General features: G+C 43.0%; 1 protein-coding gene across 3 annotated transcripts in view; it reads right to left on the reverse strand.

Moving 5' to 3' along the window:
• NINJ2 (ninjurin 2) overlaps positions 1-24,531 on the reverse strand; it is a gene marked incomplete at its 5' end in the record, with an annotated part of 91,662 nt that overhangs the window by 41,646 nt on the left and 25,485 nt on the right. For 2 of the 3 annotated variants that reach the window (XM_083572433.1, XM_083572434.1), the window contains one exon: positions 7,486-7,620. The exons of the other annotated variant lie outside the window; for it this stretch is intronic. In XM_083572433.1, the coding sequence (XP_083428559.1) occupies positions 7,486-7,518 (33 nt within the window). The remainder of the gene's footprint in view (positions 1-7,485; positions 7,621-24,531) is intronic. 3 annotated transcript variants of the gene reach the window in all.

The following is a 24,531-nucleotide window of genomic DNA, read 5'->3' on the forward strand; positions in this document are numbered from 1 at the left end:
GTTCAGTGCTTTCATCCTTCTCTATCTCTCTTACTCTCTCTCTATATATATCTCTGCAGCCCTTTACATTCTGAATAAAGCCATGTGACAACAGGCCATGTGCATATTCTGCATCTAAATTTAGCAGCAAGAAGAACTGGATTCTATGACTTCTATAAATTATGCTAATTATGCTAATCTGCCTGCAATTTGATTATTTTACATAGTCTATTGGTTAGCCATGGGGCATGGCAAAAACTATGCAAGACAATCAAGACTGGGCCACAGCTATTAGAAAAACCCACAAGCCATCCTGACCTCTGAGGTTGACAGTGCAATCCTATATAAAGCCTACTCAGAAGTAACCCCCATTGAATTGTGTGGGATTTACTTCTTAGTAAGCAGCGGGTGGCGCTGTGGGTTAAACCACAGAGCCTAGGGCTTGCTGATCAGAATGTTGGTGGTTTGAATCCCCACAATGGGGTGAGCTCCTGTTGTTCGGTCCCAGCTCCTGCCCACCTAGCAGTTCGAAAGCACGTCAAAGTGCAAGTAGATAAATAGGTACCGCTCCAGCGGGAAGGTAAATGGCGTTTCCAAGCGATGCTCTGGTTCGCCAGAAGCGGCTTAGTCATGCTGGCCACATGACCCGGAAGCTGTACGCCGGCTCCCTCGGCCAATAAAGCGAGATGAGCGCCGCAACCCCAGAGTCGGTCATGACTGGACCTAATGGTCAGGGGTCCCTTTACCTTTACCTTTAAGCAGCCTTAAACCAAATACAGGCGGCAACTATTTTGTGTGGGGATTCTGTTCTTGGCCCCTGTGTGTCTCAACACAGCACACACAAGCCCACCCTGTTACGACTCCGCTCTGCCCTTTTCCGGGTCTAAAATGATCTGTGCACCAGCGGTCATGCATTAACTGGACATGTGCAAAATAGTTACCACCTGTACTCACTTTTAAGCTGACTTTCACAGCCTTAGGGACTAGAAACATGCAGAAATTTGCAGGATGCTGAATTCTGAGCCTAGTACCAATTCTGAACCTAGTTCCAAGCCTGCCTTTTCTTTGAAACAAGAGTGATGAACCTGAATCCCCACCTGATGTCATCCAATTCCCATCAGTACCAGCCAGCTTGGCCAGCAGCCAGGGATGATGGCAGCTCCAAACCAATAGCATTTGGTAGGCCCCATGTTCCCCATTCCCACTTTAAATCATAATGCCAATTACTAGCTAATTACAAGGTGAATTACAAGTTAAGATTTCTGCTCTTGTGCATTACAAAATAGTGCAAAAGTGTGTTGATTCACAGAGTACATGTGGTGGTGTCTCAGTTTTAGCTGAAACCGTACTTCAGAGAGTTAAGTGGAAGTTAACAAAGTGTCTTGCTGCAGAAACTCTTCTTCCATGCTCAGGGTCAGCTCTAGACAACATACTGCTGAAGGCAGAGCAGCAAATGTCAACCACCCCCTCCACTAATCAAGGTGCACACAGTACCCAAGGCCAATCAAGTTATTTTGGCACATGGAAATAAATCCTGCATCTGCCTCTTTGCCATTCCCTGTCAGTAAAAATACAACTAAACATTTGTTGCCTTTTCATAATCATCTGTCTGAAGCGGAAACCTCCCTCTGCCTAATAGTAGAGCCAGCCCTGTCCATCATCGGCATATCCTGCTATCTCTTGACACGCAAAGGAAGCTATTATCGTGGCTTGATTCTATGCAGTGTCTTGGCTCATATGTGTACAACACTGGCAAAGAGTCACCACCATGTGGGGCAGTGGGGTCCAAGGAAAGATGAGCAAGTTTGATGGCACTTGTTCTGTTGGACCGATGCACAAAGGCAGAACATCTATCATCGCATTGTAGGATGAGTCAAAGGGTGTCCTTTGATAGATAACTAAAAACGAATGCACAAATTTCCAGCCAGAAATTACAATCATACCCATCTGGATTCTTGCAAATAATACAATAGTTTCTAAACAGTTTGTGAAAACAGCTTTCAGCTGTTGTGCTCCTACAAACTAGTTGCTAAGCTTTTATTCAATAGAAGGCAACGTTACTCACTTTGTGACCAGAAAAAGTCACTGCTTATTGATGAACAGGCTCACACACAACTACACAAGAAAATGAAAGCAACCACAAGATCAAACTAACAGGTGGAGTCTTAGCTCCAAGCAATATTTAACTCTACAATCGCCAATTACTACACAAGTTGTTATTTCCTAGAAGGTACTTCCAGTATGTCAAAATAGGGTACTTAAATCATAAATGTACACTTCCTAGTTCCTGAAACTGATTTGTTCAATTTTCACATCAGGGACACAGTAAGATAAAAGCAAAATGATGAACAGCAGGGCAGCACTGAGAATGTTGCCAAAGGCATCATGGCTTAAAAAGGGAAAGTGGACTACAAACACATTACTTACTTACTTACTTACTTACTTACTTACTTACTTACTTACTTAAATAAATAAATGCACAAACAAAAGCACTCCATTTGTTTCACACAAGATAAAACAACAACAACCAAAAAAGAACAATAAAAGGAAGAAACATCCAGGGTTGGTTTCAATTCTGCTTTGGCCATGGAGAGGAACAAATGCTTCCAATTAATGTCATTTCAAATTTCAGACAGACACTAGAGGTTTTGGTGTGATTGCATTTATGTCAGGTAACTGGCATCCATTGTAAACTTGATCAATAAATGTTTTCTGTAGTAGAAGTAGTAGTAGTAGTACAATTTATGTTCAGCCTTCCTGCACCACTGAGCCTCTTGGGCTTGCGGATCAGAAGGTCGGCGGTTTGAATCCCTGCGATGGGGTGAGCACCCATTGCTCTGTCCCAGCTTCTGCCAACCTAGCAGTTCAAAAGCACACTAGTGCAGGTAGATAAATAGGTACCGCTGCGGCGGGAAGGTAAACAGCATTTCCATGCGCTCTGGTTTCCGTCACAATGTTCCGTTGCGCCAGAAGCAGTTTAGTCCTGCTGGCCATATGACCCGGAAAGCTGTCTGTGGACAAATGCTGGCTCCCTTGGCCTGAAGCGAGATGAGCGCCGCAACCCCATAGTTGCCTTTGACTGGACTTAACCGTCCAGGGGTCCTTTACCTTTTTACCATTACCTAGTAGTACAATTTATATTCAGCCTTTCTGCACTTTCACTCTTCCGCAGGTGACTTACAGCATGCAAATAACTTAAAAATGAAATCACATAAAAATCATGCTATGGATTGGTGAAGATACAATAAGGAGAAGTGGCAGCAGGGCCAGGAAACTCTAGGGGTTGGCAGTGGACCCCTTGAAGGGGTGCGGACCTTGGCAGGTGCCCGATAACACCAGCTCCTGATGCTGGCCCTGCTAAGTGCAAAAAGCAAAGGTGTTTCTCTGTCCTTAGTTGGGTTAAAGGGAGAGCTGAAAGGTGCTTACTTCAAGCTCTGCTTTCAGCAGCGGTTGGCTGCACTACTGAGTTCCATATGACATCAAACATGAGTTCCATCGTGTTTGATGTTAGGTATAGGGAAGGTGGGTGTGGTTTGAGTAAATGGCCTTGCAGGCCAAACTGGAGCCCATGCTGGCCCAACTGTGGGTCAAGTGTTCCCCACTCCTGGGTTAAACAGAACAAATGGAAAGGCAGATCATTTCATTCATTCGTTTTTGTTTTTACTAAGCCGTCTTTATATTTTTCCCACATTACATCAGGGCTGAGGGAATGACTGGCTTGACTGGCCTGTGGGCCAGATCCGGACTACCAGACTTCTCCATCCAGCTTGCCAGGCCTCTCCTGTTAAGACACACCCATGCAAGTTCTCTGTCTGGCCAGCTCACTGTTTTTTTCTTTCTGAATACTGGGAAAAGCAGAGTCGTTTCTCAGCACCCGGTGATAGAAAGCAGGGAGTTGGTGATCCAGTAAGAACAGTTTGCAGCATTTCCTCTCTGTACACTGAGAGACAGGAGCTTCTCAGTGCACAGAGATGCAATTCAGTGAGAGAATAAGAGTGAGAAGGCGGAGGAGAAACAGAGGACAGGAAACAGTCTTTATTAAGTGTGTGTGTCAAGTGTGTCTGTGTGCTAAGTGTGTGTGTGCCTTTGTTAAGTGTGTGCATTTGCTGAGCCCCACCCACTTTTAGTCCAGACCAACCCACTATTGGAATGCAGCCCCCCCATAGCTTTCCACCCCAGTAATGCAGCCCTTGGCCACCCCAAAAGAGTCTCTACCTCTGCATTACACAGACAAACATGCGTGGGCAAGATTGCTAGCTACACTTTGCCTGAAAGAGTCGCTTTTCTGCGTTTATTTGCAGGGAAATAAGCAAGGGCTCTTTTCTTCGTTCTCTCCCTTAGGGAGAGGTGGCAAGCCTCTAAATGCTGGCTTTTAAGTTGTTGAAGGAGGTGGTTGAGACATTGGGGGTTGGCCTGGGCCTTCCTCCAGTTTCTACTTCTCAGCTCTGTTTCCTCACAACATTTTCTGACTCACAGCTTCTTTCAATTCCAATTCAGGCTTCCTTGGAGGCAGCAATGCTTCAAAATACCAGTTGCTGTAAACCACAGGAGGGGAGAGTGCTCTTGTGCTCAAATCCTGCTGTCGGTTTCCCTCAGGTGTCTGGTTAGCTACTGTGAGAACAGGATGCTGGACTAGAGGGGCCATTGGTCTGATCCAGCAGGCTCTTCTTATATTCCTTCACATGAGGGTATTCAACAGGTTTCTGGGTCTGAGCTCTCATGCCCCAAAAAGTACTGAGCACCAATTTTTGGAACTATCCTTTGTGCCTTATGGATGTGATACCCAGGGGGTATTGTCCAACAGAAGACAGTCAGATCTGCTTAAAGACAAAGTAAATTAACTCAGATCTATTCAGGTCCAGCACCAGATTACAGGGGTTTCCCAGAATGATCCAGTTGATGAGGTGTCCCCACAATTGTCCTCTTTGCAGTGGGCAGTGCCCTTTATTCCCTCTTCTCTGTCACTGCCACCGTTACTTTGAAAAACAAACAGTTTTATTACCATTGCAACAGCGGCAGCAGCAGCTGCTTCTCTGCCACCTCTTCCGCATCTGGTCTCTGAGAAGGAATCAAAGAGGGGTCCTTCTTCAGAGACAGGTATTCTGTTGGAGCTGACCAGGAGAATGCCTGGGCTGCTGCCCAAATTTATTTTAAAGGCTTTTTAAAAAAGTATTTGTAGTTGCCATAGTAAATCACACAGTGCAGGCGTTTTCCCGACCACATTTGATTCAGTTCATGCTTTTCAAAACAATATGTGAACACAGCCATCTTTTAAAGTCATACTTCTCCAAATTTGGCAATGCAATTCCCCAACCAAGTAATGTGGACAAAAATGCACACACAAAAATAAAATGTGCATATTAATGAAAACAACATACAAAAACGTGTATATTAGAAGATAGTTGCATTGAAATATTGATGAATTTACATAATGACTTTTTAAAAAATTGCAGACTATGTTAAAATATGGATAACTAAATTGGGAAAATGCAGAAGTGAGAGAAACTGAAACCGAGAGTCACCATCCCTAGTGCTACATCTCCCCTCATTTCTGGCACTAGAATGCTATAATATGAACAGTTTTAGGAATCCACAACAAATATTTTGAAAGCTCCCATCTTTTGGCATGTTAGCAAGTCATATATTTTTATGCACTGCCAATTATAGGAGGTCGCTTAAACAATGTTATCAGTATGCATGGCTAGAAAGACTAGGACACGGAAATTAAAATGGACTTCACAAGAAAAGGTGGGCTTAGAGGGGGGCAAGAGGGGTGAACATAAAAACCATGCTGGATTAAATTAAAGGCTTATCTAGTCTAGCATCCTATTTCTCACAGTGACCAACAAAATGCCTTAGTAGATCAGGGGTAACCAACACAGTTCCCTCCAGATGTAGACTACAACTCCAATAGTCCCTCGTAATTGGTAACGCTGAGCGATGATGGGAGTTGTAGTCCAAAACATCTGAAGGGCACCATGTTGGCAATCTCTGATTTAGATGTTCTGAAAGGGGTTTCAATGATTTGCCTGCTCTAGCTCCTTCAACCATTCCTTATAAGGCTTGGTTTCCAGACCCTTTGTCATCTTCGTTACCCTCCTCTGAACATGTTCTAGCTTGTCAACATCCTTCTTAAATTGTGGTGCCCAGAATCGGACATAGTATTCCAGGTGTGGTCGAACCAAGGCAGAATAGAGTGGTACTATTACTTCCTTTGAACTGGACAGTAGACTTCCGTTGATGCAGCTTAGAAGAGCATTAGCTTTTTTTGCTGCTGTGTCACATAGTTGATTCATGTTCAACTTGCAGTCCACCAAGACCACTAGATCCTTTTCACATGTACTGCTAGTAAGCCAGGTGTCCCCCGTCCTATATTTGTACATCTTGTTCTTCCTGCTTAAGTGCAGAACTTTACATTTCTATCTTTGTTATCTTGGGCCCAGCTCGTTAAAGTCATGTTGAAATCTGATTCTGTCTTCTGCAGCCTTAGCTACCCCTCCCAGTTTGGAATCATCTGCAGATTTGATGTGCACCCCCTCAATCCCTTCATCCGAGTTGTTTACAAAGATTTTGAACAACGGGCCCTGAAAAACTGGCCACGTTTTTCCAGGATGATGAGGAACCATTAATGAGTACTCTTTGGGTTTGGTCAGATTATTTATCCCTGTCTCTTTTTACATTAAGTTGCATTAAAACAAAATATTATTTCCTTGTGCTGCCTTAGTGTCCTTTCTCGTTCTGGGATTGCATTAACAAGGAAGAGTGGGTTATAACTATGGCAAATAAATAAACAAGATATAAAATACCTCAACATCTGTTAAGTCTTGCTGTGTGGTCAACTTTAAACTTTAAAAACTCTTAAAACTCAACTCTCTCCTTTGCTTTGGTGGGGTTTATTTTAAATAAAATGCAATCCATCTGCAATAAGCAGCCCATTCAAGAGACACCCGAGTTCTAGGAAGTGCCTCTCCTCAGCAAACAAATTCTGAGGAGCGGAAAAAGAGGAGCCTGAGAGGGCTGGATCAAGAGGTTTTGTTTCTCTAGGAACCCCAGGTAGGAATTTGGGTCCAGGGCTGTCTCGCTTCGGTGTTGCAGTGTTTATTTCTTTTCCCCCTCATGCCTCGGGTTGGGAACGTTTTCTAATCAAGCACAGAAGGGCTCTGTGAAGAAGGACAGAGAGAGATGGAATAACTTTTCCCAGCTTGTCAAACAGGCACGCTTGCCTCTCTCAAGAAAAGCTCTTTCTAAGCAGCTCTCCTTGTCTGGGACTCTCCTCCCTATCAGAAAAGCTTATCAGTCCTTTGATGGGCCCTGTTGGGATCTGGCTCCTGTGAACAGCCCAGAAAGTGACAGAGGGCATGAAGGAGGTGAGAGGAGATATATCCAGAAAGAGACTTCAAAGAAAGGCAGAGGTGAAATAAAAAAGAGACAAAGAAGTGACTGACAAGCATTAGGCCTCACTCACCAGCCCCCAACCCCTCCTTGATATGCCCAAAATAGACTCACATGAAGGTTGATCATTTCTCCTTCCGATCCCATCTTTTCCCCCCCTTTTTTTCTTCCCAGGTTTTCTTTTCAATCCTCTCAGCCCGGACAAGAGACCAAGTCTCTGCAGCTTTCTGGAGTCTCCCAGTGCCTTTGCTGGGTGGGAGGGAAAGCACAGCTGCTGGAACAGACCTGCTATTCATCTGCATGATGTGGGACTCTGGCCTGGGCTTCAGCTTTTGAGGGCAGGGGGAGGAGGAGAGGAGAAGGGGTGGTGGTGGTGGAAAAAGTGGGCACACGGATCCTTTATTGTCTCTTAAGATGCTGAATGGCCCTCCTGTCATCATAGTCATGACTACATGTCTCCTTAGCTTCTGGGCCCAGCTGAGCCCTGTGAGGTCACTTGCACTGCGATGCCGTTGTGCACACAATGTACCAAGAGGCTCAAGGCACAGACCATGCCAGTTTTCGGCACACATCCTAAATGCCACCGGCTGTTACAGGCCCCTTGTGTGCAGATGGCTTCTATCACGTATGGCTGTTGACACAGTTACTGAGACTTTGTCACGCTCCTTGTTGACTAAAGGGGAAAAAAATGTCACATGTAGCTTATGAAGCCCTTTCCAGTCCATATGATTATACTTTGGGGCTATTTCCAACACACCCAAATTTGGTTGGGCATTTGCAATTAGAGTCCCCAGGTGCCAAGCTGAGAGTCATAGCCAAGAATGCAGCTCTGCTAAAGTATCTCTTTAACGAACACTCTTCCACCACCTGCAGTAGGAAGAAGGGATTTAGTTTTGCCCCAGAGCAGGTGCTGAAAAGAGTAGCAGGCCAAGAGGCTCAACAGTTTGAAGAGTGTTTGAAGCTTGGAGCTTCAAACAACAGAGTGTTTGAAGCTTGGAGCTGCTGCTCATTGGAAAAGCACCTGCGGTGCATGCAGAGGGTCTTGGGTTCACTCTCCAGCAGCTCCAGGTAAGTCTTGGAAAGATCTGTCTGAAACCCTGGAAGGGCATTGTAGGCGATACAGAGCTAAACTGAACCTATGGTCTGACTCAATATAAGGCAGCTTCCCATGTTCCTAGGGATGCTTACATATTATATTCAAGTTGTGTACAATCTGTGTACCTGTGTACAAATTAGTTGAGCTGTACAAATCAACACGTGTACCTCCTTTCACACAAACACTCGTCCGTGTGTATAGACAGCTTGCAGTTGTGTTCAGTGCAACATCTGAACAAGCTGACAGAGTCAGACCATTGGTCCACCTAGCCTAGTACTGATCTTTTCAGAGTCAAAAGCAGGTGTCTTTCCCCCAGCCTTGCTTCCTGAGCTTATTTCAACTGGAAATATCAAGACTACTTGCAAGGAAAGCATGGGTTCTCCCAAGGAGAGATGCAGCATCCTTTGCCACTTCAGTCCTTTTCAGTCATTGCATTTCCTGAATTTACAACCCCACACCTTCCAACACACAGTGTTTCCAGGGTGAAATGAACATAAAACACACCAGCAAAATGTCAAGTGCAGCAACAGCAACAGCAGATAAAACAGCAGGCCTTATCTGAAAGCACAGCAAAACTACTTCCTCCACTAAAAATAGTACAGTATAGTCCAAAGCCTGGGGAAATGGTTGTGGTCAGGTACTGAAATGACATCTAGGTACCAGGTGAACATCTCTGGGGATTGGACCCATTTTTTAGAAGTGGAGGCATGTTCTCAGGTTGACACCTCCATTCGTACTTGTCTTTTACATGATGGGGACATTTTTGTGAAAAGGCAATACTTCTACATGCGTAGCATATTGTTTATTTAGGATCATAGGAAGCTGCCTCATACCAACATGTTTGCACTGCTTAGTATTAGCTAGAGTGACCCGCATTGGTTTTCCATAATTCCAGACAGGGCCCTACCTGAAGGTGCCAGGAGTTGAACCTGGGAACTTTGCATGCAGAGCCTGTGATCCTTCGACTGAGCTGCAGCTTTTCTGATACTTTACTCACAATATTTTATATCCCAGGTGGCAAACATATATAGACTTCTTGTGGTAAGCGATGGTTTACTGTGAACACATGGATAATTCCTGCTTCATGGTTTCCCACCAGCAAGCTGGAACAACAATCCTTGATTTAGCATTGCATCCAAACCAGGGATCATAGTTTGTTTTGCCAAAACAGACCATGTTTGATAAGCCAAGAACAAAGCTTGGCTTTAGATTGTGGTTTGTTTGGGGTGAAACGAATCATGATCCCCAGTGCAAACAGAACATTAAGCAAGGATCATGGTTTGTTGCTCCCACTTGAGAATGGGAATAATCAGCAAGGAGTTATCCACAAGCAGGTACCATAATTATCTGCCGTTTCATAAGCCATTAATCATAGTTTACCATGACATGCAAATACAGCCATAGAGAAATAAGATATTGCTATCATACATCAAAAGAAATCAATGTATTAAAATCAACAAGTCAAACGCTATTGGGGAAAACAATAACAATGAGAAATCTCTAGTAAAAACCCACACAGGACAATGGCTGCTGGAAAATATGGATCTTTGGTGAGCAATAGTACAGTCAACCAAGTTTCCTTTCTTATGCAGAGTGTTTCATTGCCTTGGCACCACCACAAAAAAGCCCCTGTTCCTCATTCCCACCCAAAGTACTAAAAATTATGCTGAAGACACCCTCCCCCCATCTGCAGATTGATGTTTGTTCTGATTCAGCAGTAAACAGTGGGTTTTCCAGGGGAAAGCAGTGTGACAAAAGGAAAACCTCTTCAACCCATGCCTAGAAATTATTGGAGAAGCAGAAGAAATCATGAGACAAAAGTGTGGATGAGCTTTATCTCAAGGTCCTTGGAGGAAAAGTTGGGATATAAATATAACAAACCATCATCATCGCAAGCTCTGATGGAATAACAAAACAAAGCATGGTTGCTAACTGCAGGGAGGGAGACTATGTAAGTGGGAGAGAATAAACTGGGGCACCGAGGACACACACCACACCACAAGAACTATGGAACTTCAACCATTTCTAATATGATGTTTTCCCTACATCAATAGTACTTCTGTGTAAGAGAAAGCATGCAAATCACATGTAGATCATTATGATCAACTACAAGCCATGAACATTTAATGGCTGTTAATGCCTCTGTCCTCAATGATCCTTTCAGCAGCAATAGAAGGCTGCTCCTTTGCTCTTGAATGGGCAGTTGTTGCAGAAGGGGATGAGATAATTGCAGGTATTGGTGGTTAATTTTGCACAGATGGAGTGTTCTGCTTATTCCTTCCATGTGCTTAGATCAGGGGTGAGGAATCGTAGGCCCGGAGACAAAATGTGGCCCTCCAAGCATCTCTGTCTGCCTCTTTGGACTCTCAAGAGACCACTACTACTCCTGCACTCCCCAGGCCATATCCCTCATTGGTTCTTCTTTGTACTCTCCTTAAGTGCCTTTGCCTGGCTGGAATGTAGCCTTGAATTCTAAAAATGCCTTTTTCATGCCTAGATGGAAAAAAGAAAGATGTACAACTAATCTTTTGCACAAAGGTAACATGCGCATCCATTGCTTTGCCCAATTTGCTTCTAGCCCTGCTTACCACTGGCATGTGGCCCCCAGAACATTGCCTAGAAGGAAATTTGGCCCTCAGACCGAAAAGGGTTCCTCATCCTCGGCTTAGACCTGTTGGCTTCAGACTACCCAGGGTGCCTAACAGAATTCACTAGGAAATGAGCTATGCTGCTCTTGTAGAGAAGGAGTGGTGTTAGTGGTTGCTGCCTCATCCCAGGCATATAACTGGCTTGATGCCCTGGAAATTACACCCCATTATCATCATCATCATCATCATCATCCCACTCTTCGCTCTAAGGTCCCAACATTTACAACATTAAAACACAATATTGTATTTAATTTTTTTAGAAGACAACTCACAATCACAAAAATAATATGTATCCTAAAATATATATACTTCCAGTGTCACAAACTTCAAGTAATGGTTATAAATGGTTATAAATAGACAAACTTGCAGTTAAAATGCGAAAACCAATAGCTGCTGAAGTCCTAAGATCCAAAATTCATAGGACAATAAAATGATGCATCACCATACCAAGGAAATTTGGACTTGTCAATCACCAGCACTTTTTTCTAGAAAAAAAGGGGGCTTTAACTTCCCCCCTCACCTCTACTACATTCTCCCCTTGCCTCTCGTCCTCCTGTACACCCTGAGAGCTGTTCCGTGGCAGGCTGTTGCTCTGCTTGCTGTTTTTATTTTCTCCAAGCAGGTGGCAATGATGATAAAATAATGATTTCCAGAATAGCCACTTGGTTCCCCTGCCACAGCAGACGCAGAAAAACGGGTTGCAAAACTAAACTTGGTCACACATTTGGTGACAGAGGCTGTGAACCACGGGAGAAACAGCCACTGCAAACAAGCTTCTGCCCACAAAGAACATCCAGTTGAAGGTAGACTTAGGAAACTTAACGGAGGGTGGGGGGAAGAGAGGAAAGCGTGCCCTGCTGCAAAGATGGGAGTGTGCGCCATTGGTCCCTCCCTCCCTCCACTGCTATCACCAAACTTCCAATCCAGCCATGGAATCTCCCGCTGCAGCCTGCTCACCCTTCCATCTCTCTCGCCTCCCATCCACAGACTGGCAGCCATGCTGCTCCCGCTGTCCCAGGGTACCTGGACCAGGGTGACAGGGAGGCCCCCCAACCTTGCTCAGTCACCACCTCTTCCTCCTCACCAGTGCTATTTTGGTAGAAAGAGAGGTGCTGGAACTCACCATGAATGCCTCCTTTGTTCACTTACAATGGCAATGGCACCCACCAGAGAGGTGCTGGAATCTATGATGATAAATGTTAAAAGTGAAAATGAATTTTTAAAAAAAGTTAAAAAGAAAGAGAAAGAGAGAGTTGGGTGCCAGAACCAAGTTCCAGAGAGTTCCAGCTGACAAAAAGCCCTGCTCCTTGCTGTGAACACCTTACGCCGTGGCCTGGCTTCCCCTCCCCCTCCCTCCCTCTCCCTGCTTGCTCCCTCCAGCACCATGGCTTCCCTGATGCCTCCTGCTAGAGCAGCCTCAGCATAGCCCATGGGGAGGAGCAATGGCATGTCAGGGTTGGGTGTGTGAGAGAGGGGGAAGGAAGAGGAGAAGGGTTATTGTTTTGGGAATTGGTTCGTACCAAGACTCAGGGCCAGAACTTGTTGTTCGGAACTACGCTCTGGCGCACTTCGAGTGAAAAAAAGCACTGTCAATCACCATATAAAAAGCAGTTGGGAACCACCGCTTTACAGTACCCAACATAAAAATGAAGTTATAATGACACGTATCTAACAGGAAAGGGAAAGAGAAAGATAATAAAGGATTTTGATGGTAATATTGTGTCGCTGTAAGAGTCACGCTAGTTCAACACTGAGGTCAACTTCAGAAATATTTCATAATCTATGGCAATTTCCCTTTATTGCCTATGATTAACGTAGTTTACATTGGTTTTTATGGACACAGTAGATGCCAAACTGCAGCTGGTAAAGATTAAATGCTTATTCTACAACTGTAGCTGGGAAATATCAGTGCCTTGAAAATTCTAAATATTTGAACATTCAAAAATCCGTAAGAATTTAAAGACACCATAAAGTTAATGACTTAAGTCTTCCCCCATAATCTTTCTACATATTTTCTCATCCAGTTTTCAAACATTTAGGAAGGAACACAGAAAGCTGCCTTATACTGAGTCAGACCACTGGTCCACATAGCTCAGTATTGGCTACACTGACTGAGGGCAGATTTCCATGATTTCAGACTGGGCTCTCTCCCAGACCTTCCTGGAGATGCTGCAGATAGGACCTGGGACCTTCTGCATATACTATCATATACTATATCCTATACTAAAATCCTGTAAACCAGGCTTCCTCAAACTCTGCCCTCCATATGTTTTTGGCCTACAACTCCCATGATCCTTAGCTAGCAGGACCGGTGGTCAGGGATGATGGGAATTGTAGTCTCAAAACATCCGGAGGGCCGAGTTTGAGGAGGCCTGCTGTAAACAGTCATTCAGAGTGATGGTTTGTCTACTAGGTTCCCCCCTTATGCATTGAATCCTCCTCTCCACTAGGGGCACAATAGTACAGGTCATGTTTTTAATTTCTTATTCCAGCTTCAGGAGAGGAAACCCAAGAGCACTATCTGTGTTTAGACAGCTTACAGCTGACTAGAAATGGGAAGTCATACAGTAGTATTTGAGGAGGGAGGAGGTTGTTGTAGATCTGTCCCCCTTCTGACTGTACCAAAACACTGCTGCCAACATGCATGGCTAGTTCGTTTACAGCCACTGTTTTCGCATGAGGAGGTGACTGCATAAGGTGCAAGGCTGTGAAGAAACATTGTATTTGAGAGTGGGAATGCGCATCATATACCATAATTAAGGAAAAGTCTGGCTGAGTGAATTGCTGGCCTTCAAAGAAAATCACTATTATCTTTTCTGGCTAAGAGTAAGAAAGGAAGCAGTACTATCTGAAACACTAGGTCATTTAAAGTTTTGTGGTTAAACCATAAATTCCACTAGGGAATCAGGAGGAAGTGAGGAATGGGTCAAGCTGAAATAAGGAGAGGGTAATAGACGCAGAGTCCAGCTTTAAATTAACAGCTAAAGATCATATTTAAGTGGCCCCCTCAATTCCTAGCTGAAATCTGCAGCTTTCTTTAAATTTTGTTTCCATCGTGAAACAGAATAAGCGAAGCCTGGAGAAATTAGAGGCAACTTTTTAACTGTGCCTTTCATCCACAGGTGAAGCTCTTCACAGATCAAAGTTTCATGTGACAACTTCTCATGTATTCTTTGTGCAAGCCCAGCTGCATCCAACCTGATACAGGACAAGTGGTGGCAGAGTTCGAGCGTGTACTTTAGGGTTGAAGTCTGGAGGCTCACAGCCCGGGGCGGGGGGCAAACAGCACCAAAGTCAAAGTTGTATTGGTTTTAGCCAATGGCCGTTGCAAAGGCAAACAAGACACCCCATGTGTAAAACTGGATTTTTGTTTAATGTAAATGATTTGGGGAACTTTTTATGTTTTGATGGCTTGCATTTCCAGAAATGCAAGCTGTCACAACTTAGAATGGTCAAGTTCCTCAAATCATTTAAATGTTTAAAATCCCCTGTTGTGGCTTTTAAAAAAATCACACTCATAGTGGGGCAGCCAAGACTTATCTTGTTCAGATCCTAGAGTTAGAGTCAGGGTTTATCTAGCAGTTTCTTATCTGACGCCCAATAGCATCCATAGAAAAGTACCTAAAATGTCGAGATAGTTAATTATTTACAAAGAACAAATCCTTGTTGTATAATAGGGCAGTTTGAGTTAAGAAGTCATCCTATGGACAATAAAAATAATATTTCTAAGGATTACATATAGCTTCTAAATCATCTTTAATTGGAACCCTTTGCACCAATCCAGCCCAAAAATTCTAACATCCTAGAAAGCACTGCCGAATGCCTTAAAATAACAACTGAAACCCAAGAGGGGAGAGCTTCATTCTGAAACTGCTTTTCAACCTAACATAGGGTATGAAGGCTGTTTCTGTTGGGTGTCTACAGTGGAATACTCACACTTTGTTCACTTACTTTCGGGGGACATCTGTGTGATGTGAGCAAAACTTCTCCACATGTTTAGCTTCCTCCCCACCCACCCCAGACCACAGGCATTCCACCTTTTTTTGTTTTTTAAGATAGTGGAACAGCTGCACAATTTTCCCCATTATAAATGGCCTGTTGTGGAGCTCTTCCAAAGGCGGCTGGGTTAGTTATGGCCTGTATAGATAGCACAAGACATTTGTTTCTGGTGGTATGTCTTTCTCCTCTCTAGAAATCAACTCTGTAACTTTAACTCTTCTTTTTCCAGATAGCATTGCTTTTATACCAATTTCAGACTACTGGTCGATCTAGTTCAGCATGGCCGGCCCACCCATGAGGCCGACTGAGACAGCTGCCTCAGACAGTGGAATCCTAAGGGGCTGCACCCCACCTGCTCCTGCCCTGCCCCCAAGAGAAGCGAGGAGAAGTGGCAGTGGCAGATTCCAGCAAGATCTTGTAGAACTATCACAAGATCTTGCATAGTTCATGCAATATTTTGCTGCTGCTACAGCTTCTCCTCACTTCTCTCATAGCAGCAGGGCGCCCCACCTGCTCCCCTACTGCTACCACTGCCACCAGAAAAGTAAAGACAAGTGGCGGTGGCTTCTGGGTTCAAGCGAGATCTTGCGGATCTCTTGCGAGATCTCGCCAGAACCCAGAAGCTGCAGCCGTGTGACTCCAGTGAGACTTCGGCAGGGCAGCATCTTCTTGTTTCCCCTCAGGCATCAAAACAGAATGAGCTACTCCTGCAAATCAGTATTGTCTACAATGACTGGCTGAGGCTCTCCATAGTTTCAGGCAGGGATCTTCCCCCAGCCCTACCTAGAGATGCTACAGATTGAACCTTGGACCTTTTGCATGAAAAGCAGATGCTCTCCCTCTCATCTATGGCCCTGCCGTTTTAGCATTGTTTTTTTGTCGGGGTTCAATAGCCTCTGCTTTTAGCAGTGTGCTAGTATGGCTGTGTGATATACCGGAAGGAAAATCATATAGAAGAGTTTCTAATATTTCATTGCTATGATTGTGAATGTATTGCAATAGATCTATGGTGCTAAATGTTTAGGTTTAGCAAATTTTAGGATTTAATTAGAAATGTATGTTACAACTGGGATATGTTATAAGACAGTCTCAAAGTGCATTAGAAGGGAGTAATGTAATGAGTTTGACGCGTTTAATTAGCGTTTATATGTACAGACTGTGATTCAGAGTCTGAAGAATGTACTCAAGATCCATGTGTACGGGAATATGTGTGTGGACCTACTTCTGAGCCTCAGCAATTAGCATATGAAGAAGTAATTAACCTAGGTAAATGTCCTAAGTGTGTACCAGCCTTTAATCTTAGTCAATCAACAAGTGGTTGTTAGGTGAGCCTGGAGGAATTAATCATTAGTACTTCAAAGCATCAAAAGAAGTGGGTATTAGAATGGAAAGGAATAAAGGGGACTAATTTTTTTGAGGAAGAGCAGGATTAGGAGAGATGGTATTAGATTTATATACCACCCTTCATCATAAGATCTCAGGGCAGCTCACAAGATAAAAATACAAGGTAAATACACAAATAAATAGTTAAAATGAAAACAACAAAGCAATACCCCCCCACCAGGGTACCAGGAAGTGGCGAAGGAACCACATTTGTATGTACCCTGGAGACCAAGATAGTTCCTAGGTTTGTGGCCAAGAACCTTGCAATCTCGTGCACACCAGGGCAGAGATTGGGGTGGCTTGTAATGCTATTAAGCTATTTTATATTTTAAATTGTTTTAAAACTGTAATCCACTATTGGAAAATGTTGTATTTTGCACAGCAGCCAATAAATATATTAAATAAAAACTACATAAATTCCTGTTTCAAACTCCTCTGAACCCACTACCAAAAGCTGCTTTGCTATATATCTTTCCCATTCTCTGATGCAGGCTATCTCCCTGCATTAGCAAAAAGCTTATTGTCATTGACTTAATAAGTGGGCTTTGGATCAGTCAAATAACTGGATGCAAAATGTGCATTTCACCTGCAGACATTTCCAGATCAGAGGTTTCCCTTAATTGGTTTTGACTGCTTCCTGTTTGTTCCTCACATCCTGCCATTGATACAAGAAAGCTTGCGCAATGTGTTCCGCTTTCACATAATTTGTAATATTAGTACCAGATATTTTATTTTTGAAGATGCCTTCAGTTGAACCTTTGTAGTGCTGGATGTGTGATTTTGGATCTTGGATCTAGGTTTCCTATAGACCTAAGGTCACATATGGCTTTTACCACACTGTCATTTCATTGCCATAATTAGAAATAAATACAGGGTGAACCAGAAATGCAGTTTTGTTTCTTGTGTCCTGGCTTCTTCATTTCTCATTATTGAACACGGCACCCATGAACAGCAGGTTTGCTTTAGGGTTGGTTGAAACCTTCGGTTTCCCCACACAATCTGGTACTTGCAATAATGCAAAAATGCAGTCCAGTCTCTGATCTGCACTTCCTCATTTGTTTCACCCCGTGTCTTTGCACGTGGGAGTTAATACATCATTAAAGAGGTACAAAGCTTTCCACCATTAGACAGAACTCTCCCAGTGTCTCTGCTTTTGCCTTTGCCCTTCTAATTACTTCAAGAAGGGGAGGAGGGAAGGAGAAGCAGATGCTTTCTGTCTCTGTACAATCCTAGAGCTTTCATCTCAAGGACATCATCTCTTGTTCAGTAAGATGCGCATAAATGTGCATGAATGCAATGGTACCAAGTCCATCTTTTCTCCCTCTTAATACAAAACCCAACAGTGCTCCTGACAGTCCTCCCAAGAGGGAGAAGAGTGTGTGGACAGCTGCTTTCATGAACATGGCACCTTCCAGATATTTTGGACAGCAACTGCCATCAAGCCTCGCCAGCACAGAAGGTGCCAGGTGGGTGACGGCTGTTGTGTAGGAACTGCATGGAGATTAGTAATAGAAAACAGAGGAGCAAACTGATGCTATGAATAATGAGGAGCGCTAGTGCAGACTCTGAAATTGAGCCCCCCCCCTCCAATAATTGGGATCAACATGGAAGGCTTAAAGCAGAGGAACCTTTGGGGCTTTTCTGTCCTACCCTTGCAGACCAACTTTGATAGGTGGGTGGGAGAACTCACCAGTCAATCACCTGGTGTCATTATGATGTCAGATGCCAAGCACTTAGGAACCACAGTGCAAGGGTCTTTTTCAGAGCTTTCTGCAAGGCAAGGATGAACGACTGAGTTCCCCACAGGGAACTAAGCAATATAGCCAGTCCAGCAGGACTGAACTTCCCACTCATCAGCTGAAGTCATCCCTGCTTTATGTCAGAAATGGCTATGTGACTTAGTTTCCCACATTAGGTGTGACACCAGATCGGTCTGCAGACTGGAAGTTCCCCACCCTTGGCTTAGAGGAGAATTTGGGAGATTTACAAGAAAGTTACTGTCTTTCTTCAAGAAGACAGAAGAGCAACCGGATTGGAATTTGCTTCATTGTGTTGAGGAGCTCAGGTGGAATTATCCCTTATGCACAAGTACACTGCATTTCATTTATTCTAAGGGCAGCCAGAAAGCCACTAAATAGGGAAGGGCCAGGCACATATTATGGCTGTTTTCATGAAAATGACTTCCATTCATCCAGCAATATCAGTTTCACAATGTGATAGGGTTATGCAATATTCCTTTTACAGCACCACTGATTCAGGATTACAGCTTCAATGCCTTTGTTAAAATTTTCAAACATGGTGGTAGTCTTGAATACCTAACCTGGCTGTCATGATCAACTCCTTCCAATTCCCCAGACTGAGAGTCTGTGCACACACTACAGTTTAGTGTGCATCCAGTGTGCTCTGTATGCCGGGTTTGCTTGTTAGAATATTGTGCATGCAGCATCAACCCAAATCCAGACATATCCTGTTTCCACAAGTTAGTGAGTTTCCCCCCACAAACCAGCACTGTGTTAAGATTCCTGCTCTGTGATTGGAATCATGGGATTGTTGTCTATCACATGATGGTATATGTTTTGACTCCAGAGTGGGAAGTGACGGAGACAGGATGTTTGTGTTACTGTGTTCCGTGAAGTGGGACTATTGTCCTTCGTTCTTTCTCTTTGCTGTCTGATGCTAGAGAGAGAGGGAGCCATGCAATGCTCCATGTGTGTTTATATGTAAATAAAGTAGATTAGCCAAAATGCTGAGTTGCTGAGGTCTGTCACGCAACTGCGAACTCTGCGGATCCCTGAGTGTGCTGATGTCCGTTGGCATCAGTCGCTGTGATGTTCGGGCAGAAGAAAGCTTTTGAAGCTCCCGAATGATCGACCAGGAGGGAGAGAACATGCCAGTTGGGCATGTGTCTCTACCAGGGTCCTACTCGAGAGTAGGACAAGCTCCTGAAACATTGAAGCAAAACAAGTTTTTAAAAGTAAATAAATCCACTTATGCCAGTCTGCATACCCTTCAACATGTTGAGTCCCCAAACCAGAATGTGTGTCTCCTGTGTGAATCACATGGCTCAACACAAGAACACAGAGCCCAAAAGATGCATTTGGGGGGGGGCATGCTCTCACATGGGAAAAAATGGGGGAGGTCCTGTTTTTTCCAGGATACTTGCAGGGTATGCTGTGTGCAAATGAAAGTGCATGCAAACAGTATCTTTCTTGTTGTGGTGCTGCCCCACCATGGTGATGTCACAGTGGGTGTGTACCACAACAGAACATCCCATTTCCTTTCTGCCCCTTAGGACTGTCACTTAACTTAATTGTTCATTCACCACCATCTCCAATGTAACCTTAGCTTCTGCTTTATCAGCAGGGTTGGGTGTTAAACAGCTTCTTTTAAAAATCCACTATTTTCTGAAAGTTGGATATATTGGAAAGCTTGTACTTAAAACAGTTTTACATTCTCACAATGGACCTCAGATTTTTGGAACTCAGGGTGGGTTGGTTAATAATGGGGGTGGGTGGGACACACTTTTTTTCAACCTACTGTTTTGAGGTGGGATACAGATGTAATAATAAGTAAAAGGGTGGTGGGATGCAGATACAGTAATAAATAAATAAAATAATAAACATTCCACAGCTGTTTATTTTATTTATGACTACACAGTATTTCCCATCAAAGCAGCCCCCCAGACATTTAGCTCTTCTCCATTTTCTTCCCTTCTTGGGATCAAATTACAGCATTTGGGACATACATTTGAGGAATATTAGCAAGCCAAAGAGCATCTGCATGTATAATATATTGAATCTAAACTCAGGATTTAAGTTTCTGACTGGCAAAGCAGTTGTCAAAACAATACGCTTCTTTTAATTAGTCTTCAGGGAAGAGAAATGTTTTGGATCATTTTCTGTAGCACTGGGAATTGTTCAAGAGCAGTGGCCTGCAGTGATGTTTTCAACAAGGAAAAATAATAATCTTCTAATCCCCAAGTAAATAAGAGTAGTTTCAACTATCTGAGATGGTGGGTTTAGGCATGGCAAATGCTTTTGAAAACATCCTGTCATGAAATCTGTGTCCCACTTCACAACTTGCAGTGCAAACTTAACCATGTCTTCTTAGTACAGTAGTAAGTCCTATTGAATTTAGTGTGGCTTAGTCTCAGGTAAGTGGGTTTAGGATTCCAGACTTACCTCCTCAAGGCTGATGCATACAAAATGGTCGCCATACAGAGACTGCTTTAAAATGCTCTCCTCAGTGGCTTCCTTTATGTTAGGGATGGGTTTCTGTAGCCCTCTGGAAATTTTTGAACTCCCATCAGTCCCAGATACCATGGGTGATGGGAGTTGTAGTCTGGACTTACTAGGTATTAGAACCTGATGTGAAGGTTCAGGTTTTCTTTCCTAAAGGCAAGTCAGCAGCTGAGATTTTAATCCTATTCCTTCCTTTGACTATAATTTCATCCCAGGGACAAGAGTTGTCATTCCCCAGGCAGCCATTTTTTAAAATGCTGTCTCTGGAAAGGAAATGAACATGACATAATTTCCCTTCCCAGGAGGATGGCCCTGAGGTTTCAATTTGTGTAGCACCAGCATCCTACAGCAAGCTGAGCTTCTGGCTTGCTTTTAGTAAAAATACAAGGAAGATCACCCACTGCAGACCTTGTCTCATCCTGTATGTCCAGTACTGGACATGCAGAAAGCCCAGGCATCCCTTGGAAACAGCAGTCTAAATGGTAACAATGAGGACACCTGGTCACTCTACGGGACAGCTACTTCCCACAGGGAACATTCCTAGCCTTTTCTCTTTATTCTAACATTTCAACCACCCACTGTTTCCAAATATTCTTCCAGGCTTTGGATATTTCTGTCATTGTGGGGGAGAGTAATTGGCAAGTGGGCACAATAAATATTGTTGAGAACCACTTTGTGAAATTTTTGTTTGAGAAGTGGTCCATAATATTTTTAATTAAGCAGCATTTTTTTTTGGGGGGGGGGGGGACGGCAGAACCATATGGCAATAGCTATATTAATCACAGTGCTAATGGTAAACTGTAAAGTCACCTTTGTGTGCCCTTAAAAGTGGTACATGCATTTTATGCAGAATTGTTCCTTTTTATTTTTTTCATAATACTTGTATCTTACTTTCTAGATCCAAAAGGCTCTCAAAAGCACCTTACTGCTACAGGAAATGAATTACCTGTAGCTGTCAGTGCTTGGAATAAGCTAGTTTACAAAGTTCATAAAATTCGCCCAAAAATCTCTGAGCTGCTCCTGAAAGCGGTTCTCATAGTTGTTGAGTGAACTGAAAGTGAATTGATTTTGGGATAGATATTTGAATGATTTCTAGTTAACCTTCAACTTTATTCTCTTACATGTTGTCCTTACTCTATAGATTATTGGGGCCTTTAAGCTTAAATATAACAATTGTTGGGGGAAATAAATCAAACAATTCACATTCTGTTGTATGTGTGTTTTGATGTCTTCTTAGCTTTATCATAGAATCAGAGAGTTGTATAGAAGGGACTACAAAGGTGATATAGTCCAACCCCTAGAAAAGCCTTCTTAAGTATATCACAGGTGTGGGGAACCTGTAGCCCTCCAGATGTTGCTGAACTACAACTCTGATAATCCCTGGTCACTGGCCATGCTTGCTATGGCTGATGGGATATGTAGTTTAGCAACACCGGGAGAGCCAAAGGTTCCCAACACCCAGGTATATTTCATACTTCAGCACAGCAGCTTGTAACATTCAGAATGAAAATATTTTTGATGAGGATCTTTGGATGCACTTGAATTGAACTGTGAACTAACCATGAACCAGTTCATTTTGTAAAGGGTTGAACTGAAACTAGTTCCTTTTAAGACATGTTCTACTTGAAGTAGAACAAATTTCTTTTAAAAATGAACTTTACAAACTTTGATATTGGCCTCAAAACTGTAGAATTAGCTCTTAAGAATGGCTTGCCAAAATACAGATTTACAGACATTTTGCAAGCATTGTAACTTATTAGGAAAGCGAGGGGAAAATATTTTGTGCAGTAAATGTGCTGGCATTGGTTATAAAATGTTTACTATGTTTTAAAAACATCTTTACTATACAAATTTTAAAGTAGATTTCGAATTGCACTTAATGTATTTATTATTGTTTAAACAGTTCATACTGTTGTGAACTGCTCTCAACAGTGTAAGATTTTGCAGTGTAAGATTATGGTGCTGAAGGAGACTCTTGAGAGTCCCATGGACTGCAAGAAGATCAAACCTCTCCATTCTGAAGGAAATCAGCCCTGAGTGCTCACTGGAAGGGCAGATCGTGAAGCTGAGGCTCCAATACTTTGGCCACCTCATGAGAAGAAAAGACTCCCTGGAAAAGACCCTGGTATTGGGAAAGATTGAGGGCACAAGGAGAAGGGGACGACAGAGGACGAGATGGTTGGACAGTGTTCACAAAGCTACTAACATGAGTTTGACCAAACTGTGGGCAGCAGTGGAAGACAGGGGTGCCTGGCATGCTCTGGTCCATGGGGTCACAAAGAGTCAGACACGACTAAACGACTAAACAACAAGATTTTGCAGAGCACATTCATCAGATGCCTGGAATGTAATTCTAAATTGGCAGGCAAGGGAGCAAAGTAGAGTGAGATCAGAGGGAAAGGAAATTCAAAAACGGCAGACATGTATAACTATTTAAAAAGGAAATAGTTATTTTGACAGTTGACAAGGGCAATGTTGTTTATATCACAAATAGCTTGGCTAATTAACACCTAAGATATACATGTTTACTTTTATATATTGATTATTATTTTTTAGTATATTTTAATCCTGTTTTTTAAAAGTATTTCTTGTTGCTCTTATTATTGCATTCTGCGCTGAGATTTTAAAAAAGATGGACTGGATAAAGTTTAAATAAATAAGAGGCATATCAAAGAACACACCAAACGCTTCCATTAAAAGCTTGCTTAATAAGTGTTCTTCCTAACTTGCCGAAAATCACTGGATGAAGTAGTCACTGAAAATGATGCTTTACATAATTCTTTTAAAGGTTATCTTCACTGATATAACTATAAGGTACTTAAAAGAGTGCTGTTGACTAGTACAGCAAATTGGTTGGGAGGCTGAGATGTGAACCAGGAAATTCCTGGTTCAGAGCTTCCCTATGTGATGTAGCTCTCTGGATAACCTGAGGCAAGACATTTGCTCTTAGCCCTCTTATCTATGATATTGGGATATTAATGATATTGCCCTACTAGTGCTTTTCTTCTAGAAAAAATAGGTGCCGGTACTGCATAGCCTTGAGTACCCCCAGGAAAAAACCCGCACTGGCCTTACATTGCCTGCTGGTTGTAATGACTGGGGTGATCAGGTATGTAATGTGCACAGGATACTCAAGTGCCATTTAAATTGTAGCCATTATTCTTGGAAGAATCTGTAGTCATGGCTAGTATGTCATTCTTGGTGGCACTGTATGCAAAGACTGACAGCAGCTTAGATTGAAAATGTGAGGGATGGCAGCATTCACAGTTGTAATTCTTGAAACTTTTAAGTGGCAGAATTTAATGGAGAGATGAAATATACATTGGTGGCAGACAGGAAATCTATTAGATCCGGACACTTCAGAGTCAATAGGAAAAAATATGATAATTGTGTTGAAATGCATTCTGCTTACGGGTTACGGGTTAATTCTGTTCTCAATGGTAGTTTACTGTGTGTGTGTGTGTGTGTGTGTGTAGGTGTTGCTTAGCAACCAGTTAGAGTGCCATGATCTTTAGTGAGGTGGCACATGCTCTGATTGGCTGTGCAGTTCTAAGGCAGTTTTCCTCTGTATGTTTTAGTTTAATGTCTTCCTGCTCTGTACATAGCCCGGAGTAAGTACGACAAAACTCCTCTGTTTCTTTCTCCTCAAATTATATACTGTTTTTGTTCAGTTTTGCTCAGTAAAGTGTTACTAGGATTTCATTTCTCTCTGGACTCCATCTGTATGATATCAGTGGCTTCCCTAACACACTGCAGGGTCTCCTTTATTAAAGAAATAATGCAGTGAGGAAGT

The sequence above is a fragment of the Podarcis filfolensis genome (assembly GCF_964270895.1).
Source record: "Podarcis filfolensis genome assembly, chromosome: 10".
In the NCBI taxonomy this organism is placed as follows: domain Eukaryota; kingdom Metazoa; phylum Chordata; class Lepidosauria; order Squamata; family Lacertidae; genus Podarcis; species Podarcis filfolensis.